This window comes from Eurytemora carolleeae, unplaced genomic scaffold, assembly GCF_000591075.1.
Source record: "Eurytemora carolleeae unplaced genomic scaffold, Eaff_2.0 scaffold40, whole genome shotgun sequence".
Taxonomy (NCBI): Eukaryota; Metazoa; Arthropoda; class Copepoda; order Calanoida; family Temoridae; genus Eurytemora; species Eurytemora carolleeae.
Window position 1 is genome coordinate 745350 of NW_019396035.1, and position 22130 is coordinate 767479.

Consider the following 22130-nt stretch of genomic DNA (forward strand, 5'->3'; position numbering starts at 1 on the left):
ATCTGGCATGAAGTTCTGTAGTTGCAGGGGATCATTTGAAATTCGGTGAATAGTCCCTTTAAGGATAGTCTAGGAGGGAGTATTATACCACATGTTAAATGTTTATATATTATACATTGAACTGTTTACTACATGCTGCAGTATAGTCAGTGGTATTTGTCTTTATGCACATTTGAACTAGGTTCAGTGATTCAACCCGTCCTACTCATTTAAATTAGTTTGTATTTCTAGAATCTAATCAAACAATGACGAGCAGTGAAGATTTCCGGGAATTCGGAAAAGCAATGATTGATTACGTGGCGGACTATCTGGACGGTATCAGGGATAGACCCGTCCTACCACAGGTACTCATAGACCCGTCCTACCACAGGTACTCAGGGACAGACCCGTCCTACCACAGGTACACAGGGATAGACCCGTCCTACCACAGGTACTCATGGATAGACCCGTCCTACCACAGGTGCTCAGGGATAGACCTGTCCTCCACAGGTACTCAGGGATGGACCCGTCCTACTACAGGTACTCAGGGATAGACCCGTCCTACCACAGGTACTCAGGTTGACCCGTCCTACCACAGGTACTCAGGGACAGACCCGTCTTACTACAGGTACTAAGGGATAGACCTGTCCCACCGTAGGTACTCAGGGACAGACCAGTCCTACCGTAGGTACTCAGGGACAGACCCGTCCTACCGTAGGTACTCAGGGACAGACCCGTCCTACCACAGGTACTCAGGGATAGACCCGTCCTACCACAGGTACTCAGGGATACACCCGTTCTACCACAGGTGATTAGGGGTCCGGTCCTACCACAGGTACTCAGGGATAGACCCGTTCTACCACAGCAGGTGATTAGGGGTCCGGTCCTACAACAGGTACTCAGGGATAGACTCATCTTACCAGGTACAAGTAAAAGTTTGCAAATAGATAGTAGTTGAGGGAGAAAAGGAAAGAATTGTGAGAAAAGAAATGAAGGGTTAAATAATTAAGCTGGGAATGAGAATAACATATTACGGGGGGAGAAGCATTGTGAGAATTGGAGTTTTATTGGATTAAAATGGGGAGGGAGAGGAAGGAAGAGGGTTAGATGAGAGTGATATGGAAGTAAGTAATGATTGTGGGAATGTGAGGAATATAAGTAACCAATATTTCACAATATGATGATGGGTTGGAAAACAATGAGTAGATAAATAATTTAAATAATGTTAATCCTTAGGTAACTCCGGGTTACCTGAGAAGCCTGGTTCCAGATGAGGCTCCAGAGAAGGGAGAGGACTGGAGAACTGTTATGAAGGATGTAGACCGTGTTATTATGCCTGGAGTTACTCACTGGCATCATCCTCAAGTAGGTTTACCAGAAACATGATTATCAGCAATATTTAAGGATTTAGATATTCAGTTATTTCTTTGACATTATTTTTTTTAACGAGTTAAAAGAAATCCAGCTATCAACAGAAAACTCTGAAATAGGAAGGATACTTTAAGGATCAAGTTATAACTTGAAAAAGTCCAATGAGCATAAGACACACCAATTGCGCAGTGCAAACAGACCCCTTTCAGTATATTATTGATTTAACAAGTGTGTATAGTAAAGCTATTTGCTTTGTAACTATAGTCAAATACACTTTAGTATTGCTATAACGTCTAAACTTCCTATTCCATTGTTTTCTGGTAAACAATTTTCCTATTTGTTAGTTCCATGCCTACTTTCCTACTGCGAACAGCTATCCTGCAATAGTTGCTGATATCCTGTCTGGTTCTATAGCTTGTATTGGATTCTCCTGGATAGGTGAGCTCAACACATTCAATAAATTCTGGAATTTGGGACCATTTTTCGGATTCACGAAGACGATTTCAAATGTTAAATAGAAAATATATCCCCAGGATTTTCACATCTTTATAAATATCTCTTATTCAATGTGTATTTAAAAATGTTGTAGGTAGACTGGGCATTTTAACCTCTTTATATGCCGTTGAAAGTAAAACTACTTTAGAACATTTACTTTTATAACCCCGTTTATTGCTTCATCTTTATTTATAATTTTTAAGACAACAAATCAAAATCAAAATCTTTCTCTATTTAAAGGCTACACAAAACAAGATATTTGAGGGCTCAACTCTCATATATTTATGATTTTAAGAAAATCAATTATGTATTACTAGCAGAAGTGCCCGACTTTGCCCGTGAAATAAAAAAACTAATTTGGAAAAAAAATCGATTAAAAATAAATATAGATAATATTATAATCCAGCTTCTCCTGCATGAACTAGAGATGGTTACAATGGATTGGTTAGTAACAGATCTAAACCTACCAGAGCTAGTAATAATATATTTCAGTTTCTCCTGCCTGTACTGTACTAAAGATGGTTACATTTAGATTGCTTAGGAACAGCTCTAAACCTACCCAAGCTAGTAATAATATATTTCAGCTTCTCCTGCCTGTACTGAGCTAGAGATGGTTACAATATATTGGTTAGGAACAGCTCTAAACCTGCCCAAGCTAGTAATAATATATTTCAGCTTCTCCTGCATGAACTAGAGATGGTTACAATATATTGGTTAGGGACAGCTCTAAACCTACCCAAGCTAGTAATAATATATTTCAGCTTCTCCAGCTTGTACTGAGCTAGAGATGGTTACAATGGATTGGTTAGGAACAGCTCTAAACCTGCCCAAGGAGTTTCTGTTCTCTGGTCCAGGGAACGGAGGAGGAGTAATTCAGGTTAAGAAACTTAGCATCATGCATTATTATATAATTATTCTACTCTAGTACTTTATTATAACCATAATTTTATCATAAATCGTATCATCTATATATAACCACCAATCTTATCACCAATCTTAGCATCATTGTAACCACTAATGTAATCACTATTTTTAGCATTATTGTAACCACTAATCTAAATCACTAATCTTACCATCAGTACAAACACCAATCAAATCACTAGCCTTACCATCAGTACAAACACTAATCAAATCACTAATCACCATCAGTACAAACACCAATCAAATCACTAATCTTATCATCTGCAGTACAAACACCAATCAAATCACTAATCTTACTATCAGTACAAACACCAATCAAATCACTAATCTTATCATCAGTACAAACACGAATCAAATCACTAATCTTATCATCAGTACAAACACCAATCAAATCACTGATCACCATTAGAACAAACACCAATGAAATTACTAATCTTACCATCAGTACAAACATCAATCAAATCACTAATCTTACCATCAGAACAAACACTAACCAAATCACTAATCTTACCATCAGAACAAACACTAATCAAATCACTAATCTTACCATCAGTACAAACACCAATCAAATCACTAATCATATCAGCAGTACAAACACCAATCAAATCACTAATCTTATCATCAGTACAAACACCAATCAAATCACTAATCTTATCATCAGTACAAACACCAATCCAATCACTAATCTTATCATCAGTACAAACACCGATCAAATCATCTAAAGATCTATAAGATGTTAGGTACTTTCCCAAAAGCATTTTTCCAAGCGGCTTCTTTCCAAGGGTGTTTTCCCAAGTGACAACAAATTGTCACTTGGGAAGTCGCCCTTGGGAAAATGCCTTTGGAAAAATACCTTACACCACATCCGATAAATAAGTTCACATTAAACACCTGCTGATTAAATTGTAAAAAAAGATTAAAATAAGTTGGACGCTTTATTGTTGCGTAGCGTCTGGTCTAGAAATCAACATATGCTCAATGTTCAATGAATAAAGTTTACTTACATATATTCAATATAATCAATAGGATCAAAATAGTAGAACTGATGGAACAAATATAAAAACACAAGCTCTGCTCTACTTATTCAAGTATTGATTATTTATTTGAATCTGTTTCTATAGATTTAAATTATTCATGAGATGAGATTATCAGAGAATTACAATAAAACTAAAAGGTTTTGCTACAATCCAACCTGCAAACCGACACATGTTTATAGATGTATAAAATATACGCACAACCGGTGTACACTTCAATATACCGAGCCGGGCTAACCTTTGCAGTCCTAGCTTGGACTGTACCGCCAATTTACTAAACTGAAGCGGTAGATACGTGTGAGAACACAAACTATAAAATGATTTTAAAAACGTTTAAAATCATAAAATTAGACATATCTATATTTTATGTAAATAATGAAAAATATGAAGAAGTAATGAATATATCAAAATTGAGAACTTGAGTGCTCTGAATCTAGGGATATCGAGATCAAGTGTTTAAGATTGAAGATTTCACATATTTAATAAATATAATAGACATAGACACGTTTATTATTTTATTATTTATATTTCTTATTTTTAAATGGCAAATAATTATTCCTTTGTAACGGTAGCGTAGCAGCAACCTCAGCGAGTATCTATCTATCCTAACCTAACCTGGAGTATTTTTTTTTGGGGGGGGGGAGGTACCGAACAATTTGTCCTTATGGTTTAACAAATTAACCAATGTGTCCTAAGACCCACAGTTTTTTATCATACAGGGTGTTCAAATAAAAATCGTCTTTAATTTCCAATAGTTGTATAGCTGACAAAGAGTGTGAGAAAAAGATATTAAAAAGATTTCCTTCTTTCAATCTGGATAAATTTTCCAATAGTTAAATCAGTTTTGAAGGTACAGACATACATATTGAAAATCGAAAGCTGGATTGGTTTTGGTTTAAATTTCTTTTTTAAAACTAATATCGTATTCAAAATAATGCCGCGTAACTCAAAGATGACCTAGAAGAAGTCACTTAACTATCATAATTAATAGAACACTTTCTAAGGTACAACTAGCGAAGCAACTTTAGTTGCTATTCTTTCTGCTAGAGCAGAGAGATTAAATCTATATATTTCTAGGGTACAGCTAGCGAAGCAACTTTAGTTGCTATTCTTTCTGCTAGAGCAGAGAGATTAAATCTATCTATTTCTAGGGTACAGCTAGTGAAGCAACTTTAGTTGCTATACTCTCCGCTATTGAGCAGAGAGATTAAATCTATATGTTTCTAGGGTACAGCTAGTGAAGCAACTTTAGTTGCTATACTCTCCGCTATAGAGCAGAGAGATTAAATCTATATGTTTCTAGGGTACAGCTAGTGAAGCAACTTTAGTTGCTATACTCTCCGCTAGAGCAGAGAGATTAAAAAGAGAGGAAGCCAAAGGTAAACAAAATAACTAAACTTGTCTCAAACTCTAATTTTATAATTTGTTTATCTTTGCAACCTGATAGTGTAAGCCTTTAATATTTCAAACTTTGACTACATGATTTAGCAGAATTGCTAGTGTACTATATTAAAGATCAAGGACATCAGGTTGCAAAATTATAAGGATTAGGAAATCAGAGTTGTGGCAAATGGTCAGTTTTTTGTATTGTTAGAAAGATCTAATAAAATGTTAAAGATATCTAATAGAACCTTAAGAATATATAATGGAACATTAGAAATGGAACTTTTAAATAATGTAATGTTAAAATGTCTGATGGAACGTAAAAATGGTATTATTAACATATCTAATGGAATGTTTAAAAGATCCAGGATCTTAAGATCAGTCAAATCCACAATGTAAAAACGATTTTTAAATTCGTTACATATTTTTTTTTATAAAAGTAACAATTTTCAAACATTATCGTTAAAACTAATTGGGAAGCAATTCATTTTTTTCTGGCTCAGAATTATTTTCAAAAAATTGTGACTTTAGTTTTTATTTATCGATCTGATACAGGGGTACCTAGAAATAATGAGACTTTAATAAGTAACACAAAACTCTTTAAATTTGACAGTTTGAAGGTTGCATTTTATATACACAAGGACAAGGTATAAATTGTTTAAATACATAGTTTGACAAAGAAAGAATGCCATCAGCTCTAGGGAATATGAATGTTAGAAAAATGAACGTTAAAGCCGCGTGAAGTCGTCTCTGAAATCTCATCCTTTACTGGTAACTGCATGGATCTAAATTTAATCTACATGATTTCTGAATACTCTCTAGTTTGATTGTTCAGGAAAAATGGATCGTCTGGTCGCATATTGTTCTGCGCAGGCACATTCCAGCGTAGAACGTGCTGGTATGCTTGCAGGCATTCAGATGAGACTAGTGGAACCAGATGAAAACTTTAGGTAATTCAGGGGACATTAGTTACAAACCGGGGAAAAAGTGGGATTTTAGGATATCGTCATATCCAGAGGTTAAAGTCGAAAGTAAAACTTATGACTAACATTTATTAAGCACTATGAGAACAATGATTGCCTTTTTTAAATAATATTCTAATTATCTTAATTATCAAAATTTCAATAATAGATTTTTATTTATTATCCTTGTCAATGCAAGGTTTTCCATTTTCGAACATAATCCCGAATTGGAATTATTGTCGCTTTTTTGCCACCACTTTCCTGATTTGTGTATAATCCGCAATTCAAAACAAAACTCACTTTTATAAGTTACAAAAAAAGTTATTGATGATAAAAATTATTTTATAAATAACAAAATAATTGTTGAATGATTTCAAGAATCTCAATATTAGAAATGGGCAAAATTGCAGTAGGGAACGATTGTCCCCTAAATTTGTAACCATTACACATTTTTGTCAAAAATATATTTCTAACAATTTTAAAGTTTACGCGGGGATGCTTTAAACGCTGCAATTGAAGAAGACAAAGAGAAGGTAAAATTATTTAATATTTATCATTTAAACTTTTTGTCATGTTACAACATATTTTAGGGCTTAATTCCGTTCTGTGTGATTGCTACTCTCGGAACGACAAACTCTTGTAGTTTTGATAACCTGCCAGAGCTAGGACGGGTCTGCCTGGAGCAGGTAGTTTTGATAACCTGCCGGAGCTAGGACGGGTCTGCCAGGAGCAGGTAGTTTTGATAACCTGCCTGAGCTAGGACGGGTCTTCCAGGAGCAGGTAGTTTTGATAACCTGCCTGAGCAAGGACGGGTCTGCCAGGAGCAGATGCAGTTTTCCGTTAAATAATTTCCATATCAATCCTTTCACATTCATCCCGCCAACCCTGCATCCTTTCAGTTTGAATAAATCCGGAATATTTCATTGATTATTTATTTAGCAGTCAGTAAACTTTTATTTATTTAATCTCAATTCTCAACATTTCTCTCTAATCCCGTCAACCATTCTTCATTATTTCGTCATTATTACGTCATCCTGTGGCCATTCCATCATTCTTTTTTTCGTCTATTTCTTCCCCTAGTCCATTCTGCTTTTTTCGCCAATCCATCCTTCCCCTGAAGCTAAAAAAGCTTTTAAATCCATGGTTGCAATATAATAATGTATAGCAAAAGGAACAGGCCTGGCGACACAAAAAAGTGGACTGGGATAGTTTACCAAATATTCAATCCTCTCCTAGTAAACTTTACTCCGCGCTCGACCAGAGATGGAATTTAAAGAATTTGAGCCGCGGTTTAAATCCGCCAAAATCCGCCAAATGGTTTAAATTTAGCGCCGGCTTAAATCTTGAAACATTTGATACAATTTAAAGTGGAACCAACCATATTTAAGCCGCGGCTTAAATTTAAACCGCCGCTCAAATTCATTAAATTCGGCCACAGGTCTGGTAGATGCAGTTTTATATCCAATGTGTCCAAACAGATATTGGAACACTTATGCTTAAAATCCAATAAAGTTGTCAGCAGGGATAAAAAATCAAATTTCTGTGTTTGAATGAATCTACTATCTAATCAGGATGTCTGGTTACATGTTGATGCAGCCTATGCTGGTAGTTCATTTATCTGCCCGGAGTTTAGACCACTCCTTGGTGAGATATAATTTACAAAATATTGTTAACATATTTTTAAAATATTTTTTTAGTCCTAAAAAGAGTGTTTAATTTAAAAAATTGAGTCTTTGATACAAACCCAAATTTTCAAATCCTTTAATCTTTCAAACTTAGATTATTAGATCCAACAAAATTCATAGGTTGAAATTAGCATTGGGTTGCAATTAGATTAGAGTTAGATTATCAGAGTTTGTGGCAAAGGCTCAATTCCTGTGTGTTCTGAACTGGAGAAATAAATCAAAGGATAAACATATCGTAAGGTATTTTAAGCTTATTTGGCTTTTTTAATAGACTAAAATCTTAATTAACATCATAACCTATCAATAGCGGAATGAAAGTCGTCTTTATCTTTAAATTTAACTAAAGATAAAGCATTTTGTAAAGGTTATGACAGGATATATCTCTGAGGTGAGAACTCTTGTATTGTAGATATCGAGATCAATGCTTAATCTCGATCTTTTGTTTATCTGCAGATTATTTTATCTTTATTTAATATCCTGATGGTAATCGTACCCAGTCAAGGGTAGAAGGGAGCTTTGATCAGAGGTTAAAGGGGCCCTTGATCAGAGGTTGAAAGGAGCTTTGATCAGAGGTTAAAGGGGGCCTTGATCAGAGGTTGAAAGGAGCTTTGATCAGAGGTTGAAGGGGGCCTTGATCAGAGGTTAAAGGGGCCCTTGATCAGAGGTTGAAAGGAGCTTTGATCAGAGGTTAAAGGGGGCCTTGATCAGAGGTTGAAAGGAGCTTTGATCAGAGGTTGAAGGGGGCCTTGATCAGAGGTTAAAGGGGCCCTTGATCAGAGGCTGAAAGGAGCTTTGATCAGAGGTTAAAGGGGCCCTTGATCAGAGGTTGAAAGAAGCTTTGATCAGAGGTTAAAGGGGGCCTTGATCAGAGGTTGAAAGGAGCTTTGATCAGAGGTTAAACGGGGCCTTGATCAGAGGTTGAAAGGAGCTTTGATCAGAGGTTAAAGGGAGCTTTGATCAGAGGTTAAAGGGAGCTTTGATTAGAGGTTAAAGGGGGCCTTGATCAGAGGTTGAAAAGAGCTTTGATCAGAGGTTAAACGGGGCCTTGATCAGAGGTTGAAAGAAGCTTTGATCAGAGGTTAAAGGGAGCTTTGATTAAAGGGAGCTTTGATCAAGGAAGAAATCACAGTTGATATCGAGATCAAGTGTTAATGATTATGAGTATCAAACACAAAAGTTCCCAGCTCAGGGCACTTTTCAGAGTTTAAGCTGATACAAATTACAAAATCCTCAAATACGTTTCTATTTCTAAGACTATATAAAGACGACTTTTAACGGGTTATGACTGTACAATTTGATTAAAAGATGGAGTAGAGTTCGCTGAATCATTCAACTTTAATCCTCACAAATGGATGCTGGTCAACTTTGATTGTTCTGCAATGTGGATTAAGGATTCAAGGTAATCTTCATTGTGTACAAATATTACAGGGGGATTTTTGATGATGAACTTGTAATGACGACCTGGAAATCTTTAAAAGAACTGCTTTTTTGCCACAAACTCCGATTTTTAACTCCTAAATCTGTCCAATCCGATGTCGTAACCTTCATATGCATATGCATCAGTTTCTTCAACAATCTGAAGGTTAAAGTGACTAACATCTCGATGGTGTACACTGAGTCTAAAGTTTGATAAAATTCACTTAATTAGATTTTACCAGTCGTCTCTAGACATTCATTCTTTGTGGGTAGCATTGTTTACAAAATTACAGGATAATTTATAATCTGCAGTCTTGATTAAAACTCAACATACAAAAGAAAAAAGTAAAGGAAATGAACTGAAACTTTAATTTTCTGATCCTTATATTTTTCCAACCTGATGTTGTTAAAATGTGAGACCCCAAAAAGTAAAAGTTTGTGATATCTAAGGTTTACACCATCTCAACAAAATGTTCTAGAAACTTTGAGTTTGAGTCAAGTGTTCAGCTCCTTTGACATGCTGTTACTTGTCCAACTTTGCGCCTTTATATTTGTTTTGATTTTGATTTGAAATAAAAGTTTCAATCATGTATTTAATTTAAATAGATAAGAGACATTAGAAAACAAGAAGAACTCTATGTTTAGAAAGATCGTGGATGCGTTCAACGTAGATCCTCTTTATCTTCAGCATAGGCATCAAGGGGAGATACCAGACTACAGGCACTGGCATATTCCTCTAGGTAAATATTAGGAACGTGTCGTGCTCTAAAGGTACTGTTCACGTAATGTCAACTGTACCTGCACCCTTTCTAGAGAAGCATGTCCGATTCACATTAACGGTACCTCGCCTCGTCTGAAAATGGATCATTTTAAATAGTGTATTCGTTATAAAAATGGCATATTTATGCAGCAGAGACAATGAAGGAAGTTGACAAAATTACACATATGGAAAAAGAACGATGGCTTTATCATTGTTTCCCAGTGTATTTAATTTGGGGATCACTTGAAATTTCTTTGATTGTCCCTTTAAGATCAACATTTTTTAACCTACAAAGTTTAATTTCGACTTTTCAATTTACAACATATTTGCCAACAAATATGCATAACAGAGATAAACCTAAAATCTATGTTTAATTGGTCAAAAATCAAAATGAACACCTAGCAGAGAAAAGTACCGAACTGTTGAATCATTTCTTGGTGTCCTTGGTGCATGCTTTAAAATTAAATTTCACTTTGGAATCACATTGAACCCGAGATATGTAACTTTAATCTTAAATCATGTTCTATACCAGGTAGAAGATTCAGATCCTTGAAAATATGGTTTGTTATGAGAATATACGGACTAGAGGGATTAAGGAAACATATCAGAGAACAGGTATAAACAGGAATTTAAAACAATGAAGAGGAATGAAAATGAATGAATAGGAATGAAGAGAAATTTAACAAAATTGAAGAGGAATGCAGAGGAATTTATAAGAATGAAGAGGAATGAATAGGAATGAATAGAAATTTAAAAGAATGAAGAGAAATGAAGAGGAATGAATAGGAATTAAGAGGAAAGAAGAGGAATATTGAGGAATGAAGAGGAATGAAAATGAATGAAGAGGAATTTAACAGAATGAAGAGGAATTAAAAAGAATGAAGAGAAATGAAGAGGAATGAATAGGAATGAAGAGGAAAGAAGAGGAATATTGAGGAATGAAGAGGAATGAAAATGAATGAAAATGAATGAAGAGGAATGAAGAGGAATGAAGAGGAATTAACAGAATTGAAGAGAAATGAAGAGGAATTTAAAAGAATGAAGAGGAATTTAAAAGAATGAAGAGGATTTTAAAAGAATGAAGAGGAATTGAAGAGGAAAGAAGAGGAATATTGAGGAATGAAGAGGAATATAAAGGAATGAAGGGGAATGAAGGGGAATGAAGAGGACTGCCATTTTGTTTATTCAATCTTATAAATATAAATGAGCGGAAGATTTTGTAGTTAATCAAATTTATGAGTTAATTATTTCTACTTAATGACTTAGAAAAGACGACTTTTATTCCGCATTTTACTTGTTAACTTAAAACGTTGCTTATAACTGAAAAGGGATAGTAAAAACAGAAAAAAAAGGAATCAAAAACAGAAATTGGAACAAAACTAAAGTTTCTGATATTGTAAGTAAACAAAAATGACTTATAAAAATGTTTCAGGTTGAACTGGCGAACCAGTTTGCAGAAATAGTTCAAACAGATCCCAGATTTGAACTCCCGACACCACCCAGGTTTTAAAAAAAATATCTAATCTGTACTTTTTTCTACAGTTTGTTGTGTTTCCAGGATGGGATTGGTCTGTTTCCGAGTTAAAGCCTCGAATGTTGTGAATGAAAAGTTGAATAAGAAAATAAACGAAGCAGCTAGAATACATATCACACCAGCTAAAATTAGGTACAGGGTTATACACAAACAACAAAATTTTAATGAGTATCTGAAACTGAACACCAATGTGAAAAGACAAAATTTGATAGTGCACATAAAGAATGTCAAAGAAAACGCTGAAAGAAATAAGATTGAATACAATTTTTTCTTAATATAAAGTCTTTTTGTGGATAAAAAAATAAAACAACCTATAATTGTATTCCAACAGATCCAAGATCTTTTAACTAATTGCTTAAGAAATTGGGAATTCACATTTGCCAATTTTTAATAATAATTGCACAAAAAAAATGGTTTAACTTAAATTTTGTTCTTAGAATGGTAAAAATATGTTTCAATTAATATTTATTAAATGATGGAAAATTTAATTTAATGATCCCTAGCCTGGCCAAAACAAGGATGTTTATAGTAAGGTTGATTACTCTCGATGCGCTCCAATGTACGGAAATTGAATGATGTCGAACTGATTATAGAGGCAAATGTAGGGATTTTCCGCGTACATTGGAGCGCATCGAGAGAAACCAACCTTTATAAACAACCTTGGACCTGAACTACATGACAAAATTATCCAATGAAACAAATTTAAATAATTTCTATGAATTCTAAAATAATTTAAAAAGAATTAAAATAAAATTATTCTTAAATTATTTACTTTTTGTTTAGGGACAAATATATTCTGAGGTTTGCAGTGTGCTCAAGGTTCACAGTATCCACAGATATTGAGTTTGCCTGGACGGAGATACTCCGCAACCTTGATCTCATCAGTATCAACCAGGACACGGAGTAATCATGGAACTAAACCTTGGCGTTCAATATTTTATACTTTTATTAGATTGGAAATGACAAAATATATGTTTATCATGTGGTGTAATAGATTTAAGTTGTTAATAAACAATATTATGTGATAAAATCAACTGGATTTAGGAAAGTTGTAAAACGTAGAATGTTCTTAATTGTTTAGAATTTATTTCTATATGTTTTTATTGAATATTGTTGTACTTCCTCTTTAACAACTAAGTACAGTTCTCCCTCTTCACTTTTCATTATTAATGCAAAAGGTAAGAGGGAAGATGGAAAACCTGCCCGAAATGTAGGAGAAAGAGAGGTAGGGAAGGTAGGAGAAGTAGAGGTAAGGAAGGGGAAAAGGAAAGGTAGGAGAAAGAGTGGTAGGAAAGGCGAAAAGGAAAGTTAGGAAAAAGAGAGGTAGGATAGGTAGGAGAAGTAGAGGTAGGGAAGGGGAAAAGGAAAGGTAGGAGAAAGAGAGGTAGGGAAGGGGAAAAGAAAAGTTAGGAGAAAGAGAGATAGGAAAGGTAGGAGAATAAGAGGTAGGGAAGGGAAAAGGAAAGTTAGGAGAATAAGAGGTAGGGAAGGGAAAAGGAAAGTTAGGAGAAAGAGTGGTAGGAAAGGGGAAAAGGAAAGTTAGGAGAAAGAGAGGTAGACGACATCGGCAATTTTGGGTTGAAAACATTAACTTCAGGCACAATATGTTAATTTTATCTGATAATTTTTAATCTCAAACAACCAAAGGATGGCCATTCTAGGTAAAACTTCAAAGAGAATGGGAATTTTTATATTATTCCAAGCCTGGAGATTTAATGGTTAAAGTTAATGTTGCTGAGCCCACAATGTTTCTATCTGCCAGACTTTCCTATGCTTTTTAGTAAAGGATAAACAAGGTTTGATAGACTTAGCCGTAAATTACCCAGAAGAAATTCTGCGATAATACATTTTTCGAAATGTGTAATCTATAACCGGAAAGTTAGGAGAAAGAGAGGTAGGAAAGGGGAAAAGGAAAGGTAGGAGAAAGAGGGGTAGGGAAGGGGAAAAGGAAAGTTAGGAGAAAGAGAGGTAGGAAAGGGGAAAAGGAAAGGTAGAAGAAGTAGAGGTAGGGAGGGGGAAAAGGAAAAGTAGGAGAAAGAGTGGTAGGAAAGGGGAAAAGGAGAGTTAGGAGAAAGAGTGGTAGGAAAGGGGAATAGGAAAGGATGGAGAAGTAGAGGTAGTGAAGGGGAAAAGGAAAGGTAGAAGAAAGAGTGGCAGGAAAGGGGAAAAGGAAAGTCAGGAGAAAGAGAGGTAGGGAAGGGGAAAAGGAAAGTTAGGAGAAAGAGAGGTAGGGAAGGGGAGAAGAAAAGTTAGGAGAAAGAGAGATAGGAAAGGTAGGAGAATAAGAGGTAGGGAAGGGGAAAAGGAAAGGTAGGAGAAAGAGAGGTAGGGAAGGGGAAAAGGAAAGTTAGGAGAAAGAGAGGTAGAAAAGGTAGGAGAAGTAGAGGTAGGGAAGGGGAAAAGGAAAGGTAGGAGAAAGAGAGGTAGGAAAGGGGAAAAGGAAAGTTAGGAGAAAGAAAGGTAGGAAAGGGGAAAAGGAAAGTTAGGATAAAGAGAGGTAGGAAAGGGGAAAAGGAAAGTTAGGAGAAAGAGAGGTAGGAAAGGGGAAAAGGAAAGTTAGGAGAAAGAGAGGTAGGAAAGGGGAAAGGAAAGGAAGGAGAAAGACTGGAAGGAAAGGGGAAAAGGAAAGGTAGGAGAAGTAGAGGTAGGAAAGGGGAAAAGGAAAGGTAGGAGAAGTAGAGGTAGGGAAGGGGAAAAGGAAAGGTAGGAGAAAGAGGGGTAGGGAAGGGGGGAAAAGGAAAGGTAGGAGAAAGAGAGGTAGGAAAGGGGGGGAAAGGAAAGTTAGGGAATGGAAGAAGGTTGTAAGATAAAGTACGGAAGGAAAGGGCTCTTTACCTCTTCATACGCATCTAGCTCTTCCTCGGGTAATCATTAGTTTTTCACTACAGTTGTATTGCATCGAAAAAACCTACTTATTTTTTTTCGGCACCAGACTCAAAACTGAATTTTGAGTTAAAAAAACGCCCGCGGCCCCAACTTTGGTTAAAAGAGCATACTTTTGGGATTATTATGCCCTATAAGGGTCATAAGAGTTAAATTAAATTAAAATAAATAATTTTGGGGGGAAGGAATTAAAAAAAAAACGGAATAATGTACACAGTACACCACCTGATTTAATAATTAGGTATCACCAGGTATCAAATTGCTAATTCTTTTTAAAGACGACCTTGAGGTCGTCGCTCAATTCCCGTGTTTATTGGGACGCAATGTACGAGGATTCCTCGTTAGAAGCTATTAAACCTATTTGATATAACCTGATATAAAGACGACAATTGGTTACATGTGATGGGAGTTCTATTATTTAATATCTATGTGTATAAAGTGAGGTTTAGTCTTATCAAAGCATATTGTCAACAGTTTATCCTGTAATCATACAAACAGTGGAATCTAAAAATGAAATCCATAAAAAGTTTCTAAGTCAGATATTATGGCGGAGCCTCGATCTATTGTGCAATTGGTTTATGGCCGACGTACTGTAGTATAAAGATTTCAATTTTTGCCCTGAAATTAGTTTCAAATATTTATTTTATTTTCTAAAGTTGATTTTTGTCTACAATTTCAAACACCAATTATTAATGTGAATTAAGTTGGTTCTTTTGTTTTCTTTCAGAATCGAAATATTTTTTAAATTGTTTACTTTATATAAACAATTCAGCTTTTCTTACACTATGCCAAATGTTGACCCTGCACGTATGCAAAAACCAATTAAAAACTATTCAAATACGAACGTGATTGATTTAACAATCGTTTTAATCTTGTTTTTCCTTTTTTCAATACCGCAAAGTTAATTTAATAATACGTAATAGCAAACATGAACAGTAAAAGTTTTGAAATCTTGAAAGTTTCGTTAACATTTTTTTTAAACCAACCAACACGATTAATATCACTACTTGAAATAAACTATTAAATAAAATACAGATTTTTAATAAACCAACTCTCATAATCATCCCTCCAGATTGGACAATGCAGGAGGATTTTAAGGATTTAATTTGCCATCTTGCTGAACAATCATGGACCCTAAAAACGTCTCATAGGTCTCAAATTATTCCTGAAATATTTCTCTACAATACTCTACAAAAGATAATATATTTAGAATTTTATTGCTTGATGACAAATGATCCCAAATCTACCCCACAATCTACAACTATTGTGCAGGTCATTGGTATGAATCTGAATCCTGAAATACTAAAAAACTAATCATAATATTTGGACAATAATACTGCCGCTCTAAATACACTATAGCCGACACAATCCTTCAAATTCTTCAATTTACTGAATTTAGCTTCTAGTATATATATATACATATATATAAAATTGTAATCTCTGTTTGTGTACATCCGATCATAACTCAGGAATTCCTTAATCGATTTACCTCAAGTTTTGATTGGGGAAGGTTGACTTTATTTTTATAAAGAATACTTTATTTCCAATCAAAGCTGGATTCCCATTCCCAAGCTATATAAGATAATTAGGTATGTAACCCCTAGATCTATAATGTCTGCTAGTGTACCAGTGTGTGAACTAGATCAGGAGTTAAGAACAAGATTAAACAAAATAAAGAGACTGAGCACTAAATCAGGAATAGCGATCATTATGAAGGTAGGAAGAGAGTATATCTTATTTTTAAAAAGTGCAGAGAATGCTTTGAAGAGTTACTTATCCAATACCCCTAAACATTTTTCTCATTTTATTTTCTTAAATTGTTATTAAAATTTCAACGGCAGATTCTTCAAATATAAGTAACTTGCGGATTTATGCAGCAGAAACAAGAAGGACAAGTTGGAAAAGATATCTTTGAAAACGACGATATTTTCCTCAGTTCAACTCAGATAAAGGTTTTGGGACCCTATAAAAAATATTGTCATTTTTCTAACTTTTAAAGTGTTTTTCCGCTGTTAACGTAGCTGACATCCACAAGTCACTTTTATACAGTAACTAGAACTAAAAATAATCAAGTTAAAATCATTATAGATATCTAATTCAATCTTAATCTTACAAAGCTCACTGCAATTTAATGGTCTCACGCGTTTATAGGTACATTTGTAAATCGGAAATGCCATCATATATTACGTGTACAGTCTCTTAATCTTTTAACTTGAACTCTATATAAGCAGGGTGTCCAAAGAAAACCGTAGTGTTAGTTAGAGCCTCAATTTCGGACCAGTTTTGACGATTTAGGACATTTTTGATTTTTACGAAATTTCTGAGCGAATTTTGTTTTTAGAGCCTTCAATCATTCTTATAGCAAGTTTTATTTTAGTTACCACTACTATTGTTTCTTTAGTCACCCCGTATTATAGATGGATAAGGAGCTGGGTACTATTGTTTCTTTAGTCACCCAGTATTATAGATGGATAAGGAGCTGGGTACTATTGTTTCTTTAGTCACCCCGTATTATAGATGGATAAGGAGCTAGGTACTATTGTTTCTTTAGCCACCCCGTATTATAGATGGATAAGGAGCTGGGTACTATTTTTTCTTTAGTCACCCAGTATTATAGATGGATAAGGAGCTGGGTACTATTGTTTCTTTTCACCCCGTATTATAGATGGATAAGGAGCTGGGTACTATCGTTGAGGATGAATATCTGGATGATTGTTCTGTGGATGATATTAAGGAAAGCTTACCAGGACATCAGCCAAGATACTTGGTAATAAATAATCAGCATAGATACTTGGCAATAAATAATCAGCCGAGATACTTGGTAATAAATAATCATTCCCAGATACTTGGTAATAAATAATCAGCCGATATACTGGGTAATAAATAATCAGCCGAGATACTTGGCATTAAATAATCAGCCGAGATGCTTGGTAATAAATAATCAGTTGAGATACTTGGTAATAAATAATCAGCCTAGATACTTGGTAATAAATAATCAGCCGAGATACTTGGTAATAAATAATCAGCCGAGATACTGGTAATAAATAATCAGCCGAGATACTTGGTAATACATAATCAGCCGAGATACTTGGTAAAAAATAATCAGCCGAGATAATCGGTAATAAACAATCAGCCTATAGATAATTGGTACTTAATAATCAACCCAAGATAGAAATAACTAATTTTTAGATTGAATAACTCGGAGAACGTTTTTGCTCAGACTAAGGTTTCAAGGGTACCATTGTGCATCGGACATACCTCTCTTTTTAAATTGGAATGAAACTTGAATTAATGTCACTTGTCTCTTCAACTACTTTTTGCACTAATCTTATAACCTTCAATCAATGTTGATAATTAAAAAATTAATAAAGTAATGATAATTGTATTTATTAAACTATATACTTTTTTCCCACAAGCATGAAGATGAACGAGTAACCTATCTCTAGTATTAATTGTATTGTATTAAGCTGTATACCTTCTCCCACAAGCATAAAGATGAACGAGTAACCTATCTCTAGTATTAATTTTATTGTATTAAGCTATATACCTTCTCCCACAAGCATAAAGATGAACGAGTAACCTACCCTCTAGTATTTATATTCTATTCACCTTTAGGTAAATTTACCTTTTTAATTTTTAATACTTCAGAATTTGCTAAAAATTCGACAAAGGAATTGAAAAGAAATTGAGTCCATTGTGACAAACTCTGATTTTCTAACCCCTATATTTTTGCAACCAAATATTGTAGACATTTCAAACATGAATTCTGCTAGATTCAATAATCTATGTTTGAAATATCAAATGTTTACATAATCAGGTTGTAAAAATATGAGAATTATAAAATTTCAGTTTGTGGCAAAGACTCAGTTCCTTTGACTACAAATTCGATTGTTCTAATGTTAGGAATAGCTATTGCAAAACAATGAAAGAAATACTTATTTAGACAAAATTATAACCATAAAGAACAAAAAGCTTCCATATTTATTATTAAAAATCATTTGGTCTATTTTAAACTGATCCAATTCCATCTCCATACATGTAAAAACTTGGTATCCAGGATGTAAGACTGACCTGTCTGTGATGTATGCAGCGAGTAAGGTCAACTTAATAAGGTACATAACTGCAATCAAGATTTTTCATGATTCATCTATACTATTCTTGGTCTGAACACATGTATCTAACAACCTTTAATTACTGCGAATGCAGTACACTTGAATTTTATTGTACTTTAAAGAACACTTGTTAAATAGAACACTTGTTATATAATACACTTGTTATATAGAACACTTGTTTTACAGAACACTTGTTTTATAGAACACTTGTTATATAAAACACTTGTTATATAGAACACTTGTTATATAGAACACTTGTTATATAGAACACTTGTTATATAGAACACTTATTATATAGAACACTTGTTATAAAGAACACTTGTTATATAGAACACTTGTTTTACAGAACACTTGTTATATACAACATTTGTTATATAAAATACTTGTTATATACAACATTTGTTATATAAAATACTTGTAATAAAGAACACTTGTTAGGCGAATTACTTGTTATAAGAACACTTGGTGTACAGAACACTTGTTGTACAGAACACTTGTTATATTGAATACTTCTTAGAATATTTGTTTCATAGTACACTTGTTTTACAGAATACTTATTTTATAGAATACTTGATATATAGAACACTTGCTATATAGAATACTTGTTATATAGAACACTTCTTATAAATAGAAGTCTTGTTGTATAGAATATACTTGTAATATATATAGAACCCTTGTTGTACAGAACACTTGTTGTTTAGAATATACTTGTAATATAAAATACTTGTTACATAGAATACTTGTAATATAGAACACTTCTTATAAATAGAACTCTTGTTGTATAGAATATACTTGTAATATATATAGAACCCTTGTTGTACAGAACACTTGTTGTTTAGAATATACTTGTAATATATAATACTTGTTACATAGAATACTTGTTATATAGGACACTTGTTATATATAAAACTTGTTATAAATAAAACTTGTTATATATAATAGTTGTTATATAGAACACTTGTTATATATGATACTTGTTATATAAAATACTTGTTCTACATAATACTTGTTATATAGAACGCTTGAGAGTAGGGTTAGTTGTAAGGCCCTAGGTCAAATTTCGGCCCGAAACCTAGGGTAATTAAGAAATAGTTATATTTAAATCACGAAACCTTGACCATCCCCAAGAAGAGGCCTTACCTCAACCCCGCTATAACGATTTAACCCACTCGTTATATTGAACACAATACTAGTCACATAGAATACTTATTATATTGAACAATTGTTATATTGAAGACTTGCTGTATAATAGAACACTTGTCATATAGAACACTTGTTTTACAGAACATTGTTATATACAACATTTGTTATATAAAATACTTGTAATAAAGAATACTTGTTATGTGGAACACTTGTTACATAGAACACTTGTAATATAGAACACTTGTAATATAGAACACTTGTTACATAGAACACTTGTAATATAGAACACTTGTTATATAGAACACTTGTTAAATAGAATACTTGTTATATAGAACACTTGTTATATTGAACACTTGTTATATAGAACACTTGTTATTTTGAACACTTGTTATATAGAACACTTATTATATTGAACACTTATTATATAGAACACTTGTTATATTGAACACTAGTTACATAGAATACTTGTTATATTGAACACTTGTTTAAAAAAATCCTTGATATAGAACACTTGTTATATAGAACACTTGTTATATTGAACACTTGTCATATAGAACACTTGTTATATTGAACACTTGTTATATAGAATACTTGTTATATTGAACACTTGTTATATAGAATAGTTGTAATATTGAACACTTGTTTAAAAAAATCCTTGATATAGAACACTTGTTATATAGAACACTTGTTATAAAGAGCACTTGTTTTATAAAACACTTTTTATGTAGAACACTTGTCACATAAAAAACTTGTAATAATGTTAATTTTTGAATTATTCTAAGAACACAGGACGTGAAACTTATGCTACTATAATTAGATGGATATAATTAAACGTGTAGAATACATATTTTTATATATTAATATATTTCAACGGAAAGGAGAAACAAAGTTGAATATAAAAATATGTATTTTAGGGAGCTGGATATCGGGAAAACATTTGAAATCAGGAAAATAATTTATAATTTATAAAATAAAGGGAAGACAACGAACCCAAACTAGACTTTATAATATATATATATTTTATCGCGAACATGTTTTTTTAACAAGAGGAACCATGTTTATGAGCCGAGAAGAGATTCTAATTTTAAATAAATTTTTGGAATTATTGTACTTCAGCTTTTTAATTGGGCTGAAATTTTTCTTAATGCTTATTATCAACTTTTAATATTTAAATTATTTGCCTGGCGTTGCCCGTGGAATTTTAAAAATCGTCCAGCATCGTCCAGAAAACGATAGTGTGATACCCATGGTGTTACGGTTGATTTACTTAATTTCCCAAAGGATTTTTCCCAAGTGGCAACTTCCCAAGGGTATTTTCCACAGTGTCAACTTCCCAAATGTGCAATTTCCCAAGCGGCAACTTCCCAAATCTAACCTAGCCAAAGCGTTTGGCCCCCCACCTACTCTAGTCGTGGCGCTCGGCCCCCAAATTGCAGCCTGAGGCGCCTCAATGGGCCTAACCTAACCTTTGGGAAGTTGCCACTTGGAAAATTGTCACTTGGGAAGTCGCCCTTGGGAAAATACCTTTGGGAAAGTACCTAACACCTTACTGTTTTTGCTATAGATAACATACATACACACTTACAAACGTACAATTTCGAAGCTCTGTTTTATAAAATAAATTTATTATTAGAGATCTTGAGGAGTTTACTGAAGAATGGCTGATTAAAAATCTTAAACTAGCGTAAATAGCAGTTTCAACTAACCTACTAGATCAAGAATATTTATGCACAAAAAAAGATGTGTACAAGCAATTAATCTTTTCATGCATGTAAGTATGTAATAATATATATATGTGAATTCTGTATTTACGGTTGATTTATTATTGATATATTATATATACCATTTGTAAATGGGTGCCAACAGAACATGCAAATGTAATTAACAAATTTGCAAATTTAAAAAAAATCTGTATCGATTCTTGATTAAAAATTTATATTTTATTATATCATTTCAATGAAATTTACAGTAAATATATATTTTCATTTTGCTGCAATTCTATGCATGTATAGTCTAAAAAAATCCTGATATCATAAAAAGTAACTATTTTCATTTCCATCTAGGAATATATCTAGGATGGTTATTTGATCCTTAAATTCTTAATAGCTCTTTTAGAAGAGGAGTCATGATTAAAAACATTTGTGATTTAGATCTAACGCGAAATTCACTTTATTTTAATTTCTAACGTGATCCTTATACAGGAAAACACAACGTTCTATATTTTGACCGAAGACAGTTTGGCACTCTAATCTGGCTTGACGATTTTCATGACGATATGTGAAAATTGGTTAATAATGATATTAGGCCATTGCCTGGATAATGGATATATTGCTGTCCGCTTCTGATTGGTTTAGAAAGACAACTGGTTAAAAGGACTTTAAAGGAAAAATGAAATGGGGTATATGATGAAACCTAAGAATCTAAGGCGTTAAACGTAGAATTAACTTATAGC

General features: G+C 33.6%; 2 protein-coding genes across 3 annotated transcripts; both read left to right on the top strand.

Annotated features, from left to right (window-relative positions):
• Nucleotides 1–209: 209 nt before the first annotated feature.
• LOC111697902 (aromatic-L-amino-acid decarboxylase) lies at nt 210–12579 on the top strand. 2 transcript variants are annotated; one of them, XM_023468044.1, is made up of 15 exons: nt 210–344; nt 1216–1344; nt 1695–1788; nt 2607–2722; nt 5104–5179; nt 6019–6133; nt 6630–6678; nt 6736–6831; nt 7717–7789; nt 9136–9229; nt 9892–9986; nt 10539–10621; nt 11439–11509; nt 11565–11672; nt 12324–12579. In XM_023468044.1, the coding sequence occupies exons 1-15, from the start codon at nt 246–248 to the stop codon at nt 12445–12447; spliced, it is 1422 nt and encodes a 473-aa protein (XP_023323812.1). In that variant the 5' UTR covers nt 210–245; the 3' UTR covers nt 12448–12579. The 2 variants fall into 2 exon arrangements, with proteins under 2 accessions (XP_023323812.1, XP_023323819.1); XM_023468051.1 differs by lacking the exon at nt 210–344 and adding an exon at nt 436–460.
• Nucleotides 12580–15995: 3416 nt separating this feature from the next.
• On the top strand, nt 15996–21599 carry LOC111698501 (glia maturation factor beta). The gene is made up of 6 exons (XM_023468858.1): nt 15996–16139; nt 17089–17190; nt 17963–18038; nt 18481–18535; nt 20593–20625; nt 21312–21599. The coding sequence occupies exons 1-6, from the start codon at nt 16035–16037 to the stop codon at nt 21364–21366; spliced, it is 426 nt and encodes a 141-aa protein (XP_023324626.1). The 5' UTR covers nt 15996–16034; the 3' UTR covers nt 21367–21599.
• Nucleotides 21600–22130: the final 531 nt, after the last annotated feature.

Bases quoted from the DNA above. Each gene is read 5' to 3' on its own strand.
- LOC111697902 (XM_023468044.1), top strand. From the start codon at position 246: ATGACGAGCAGTGAAGATTTCCGGGAATTCGGAAAAGCAATGATTGAT. The intron at 345-1,215 runs GTACTCATAGAC...GTTAATCCTTAG, and splicing joins ATAGACCCGTCCTACCACAG to GTAACTCCGGGTTACCTGAG. The intron at 9,987-10,538 runs GTAAATATTAGG...GTTCTATACCAG, and splicing joins GCACTGGCATATTCCTCTAG to GTAGAAGATTCAGATCCTTG.
- LOC111698501 (XM_023468858.1), top strand. From the start codon at position 16,035: ATGTCTGCTAGTGTACCAGTGTGTGAACTAGATCAGGAGTTAAGAACA. The intron at 18,039-18,480 runs GTAAATTTACCT...CTTGGTATCCAG, and splicing joins TATATTCTATTCACCTTTAG to GATGTAAGACTGACCTGTCT. The intron at 20,626-21,311 runs GAAAATAATTTA...ATTTATTATTAG, and splicing joins GGGAAAACATTTGAAATCAG to AGATCTTGAGGAGTTTACTG.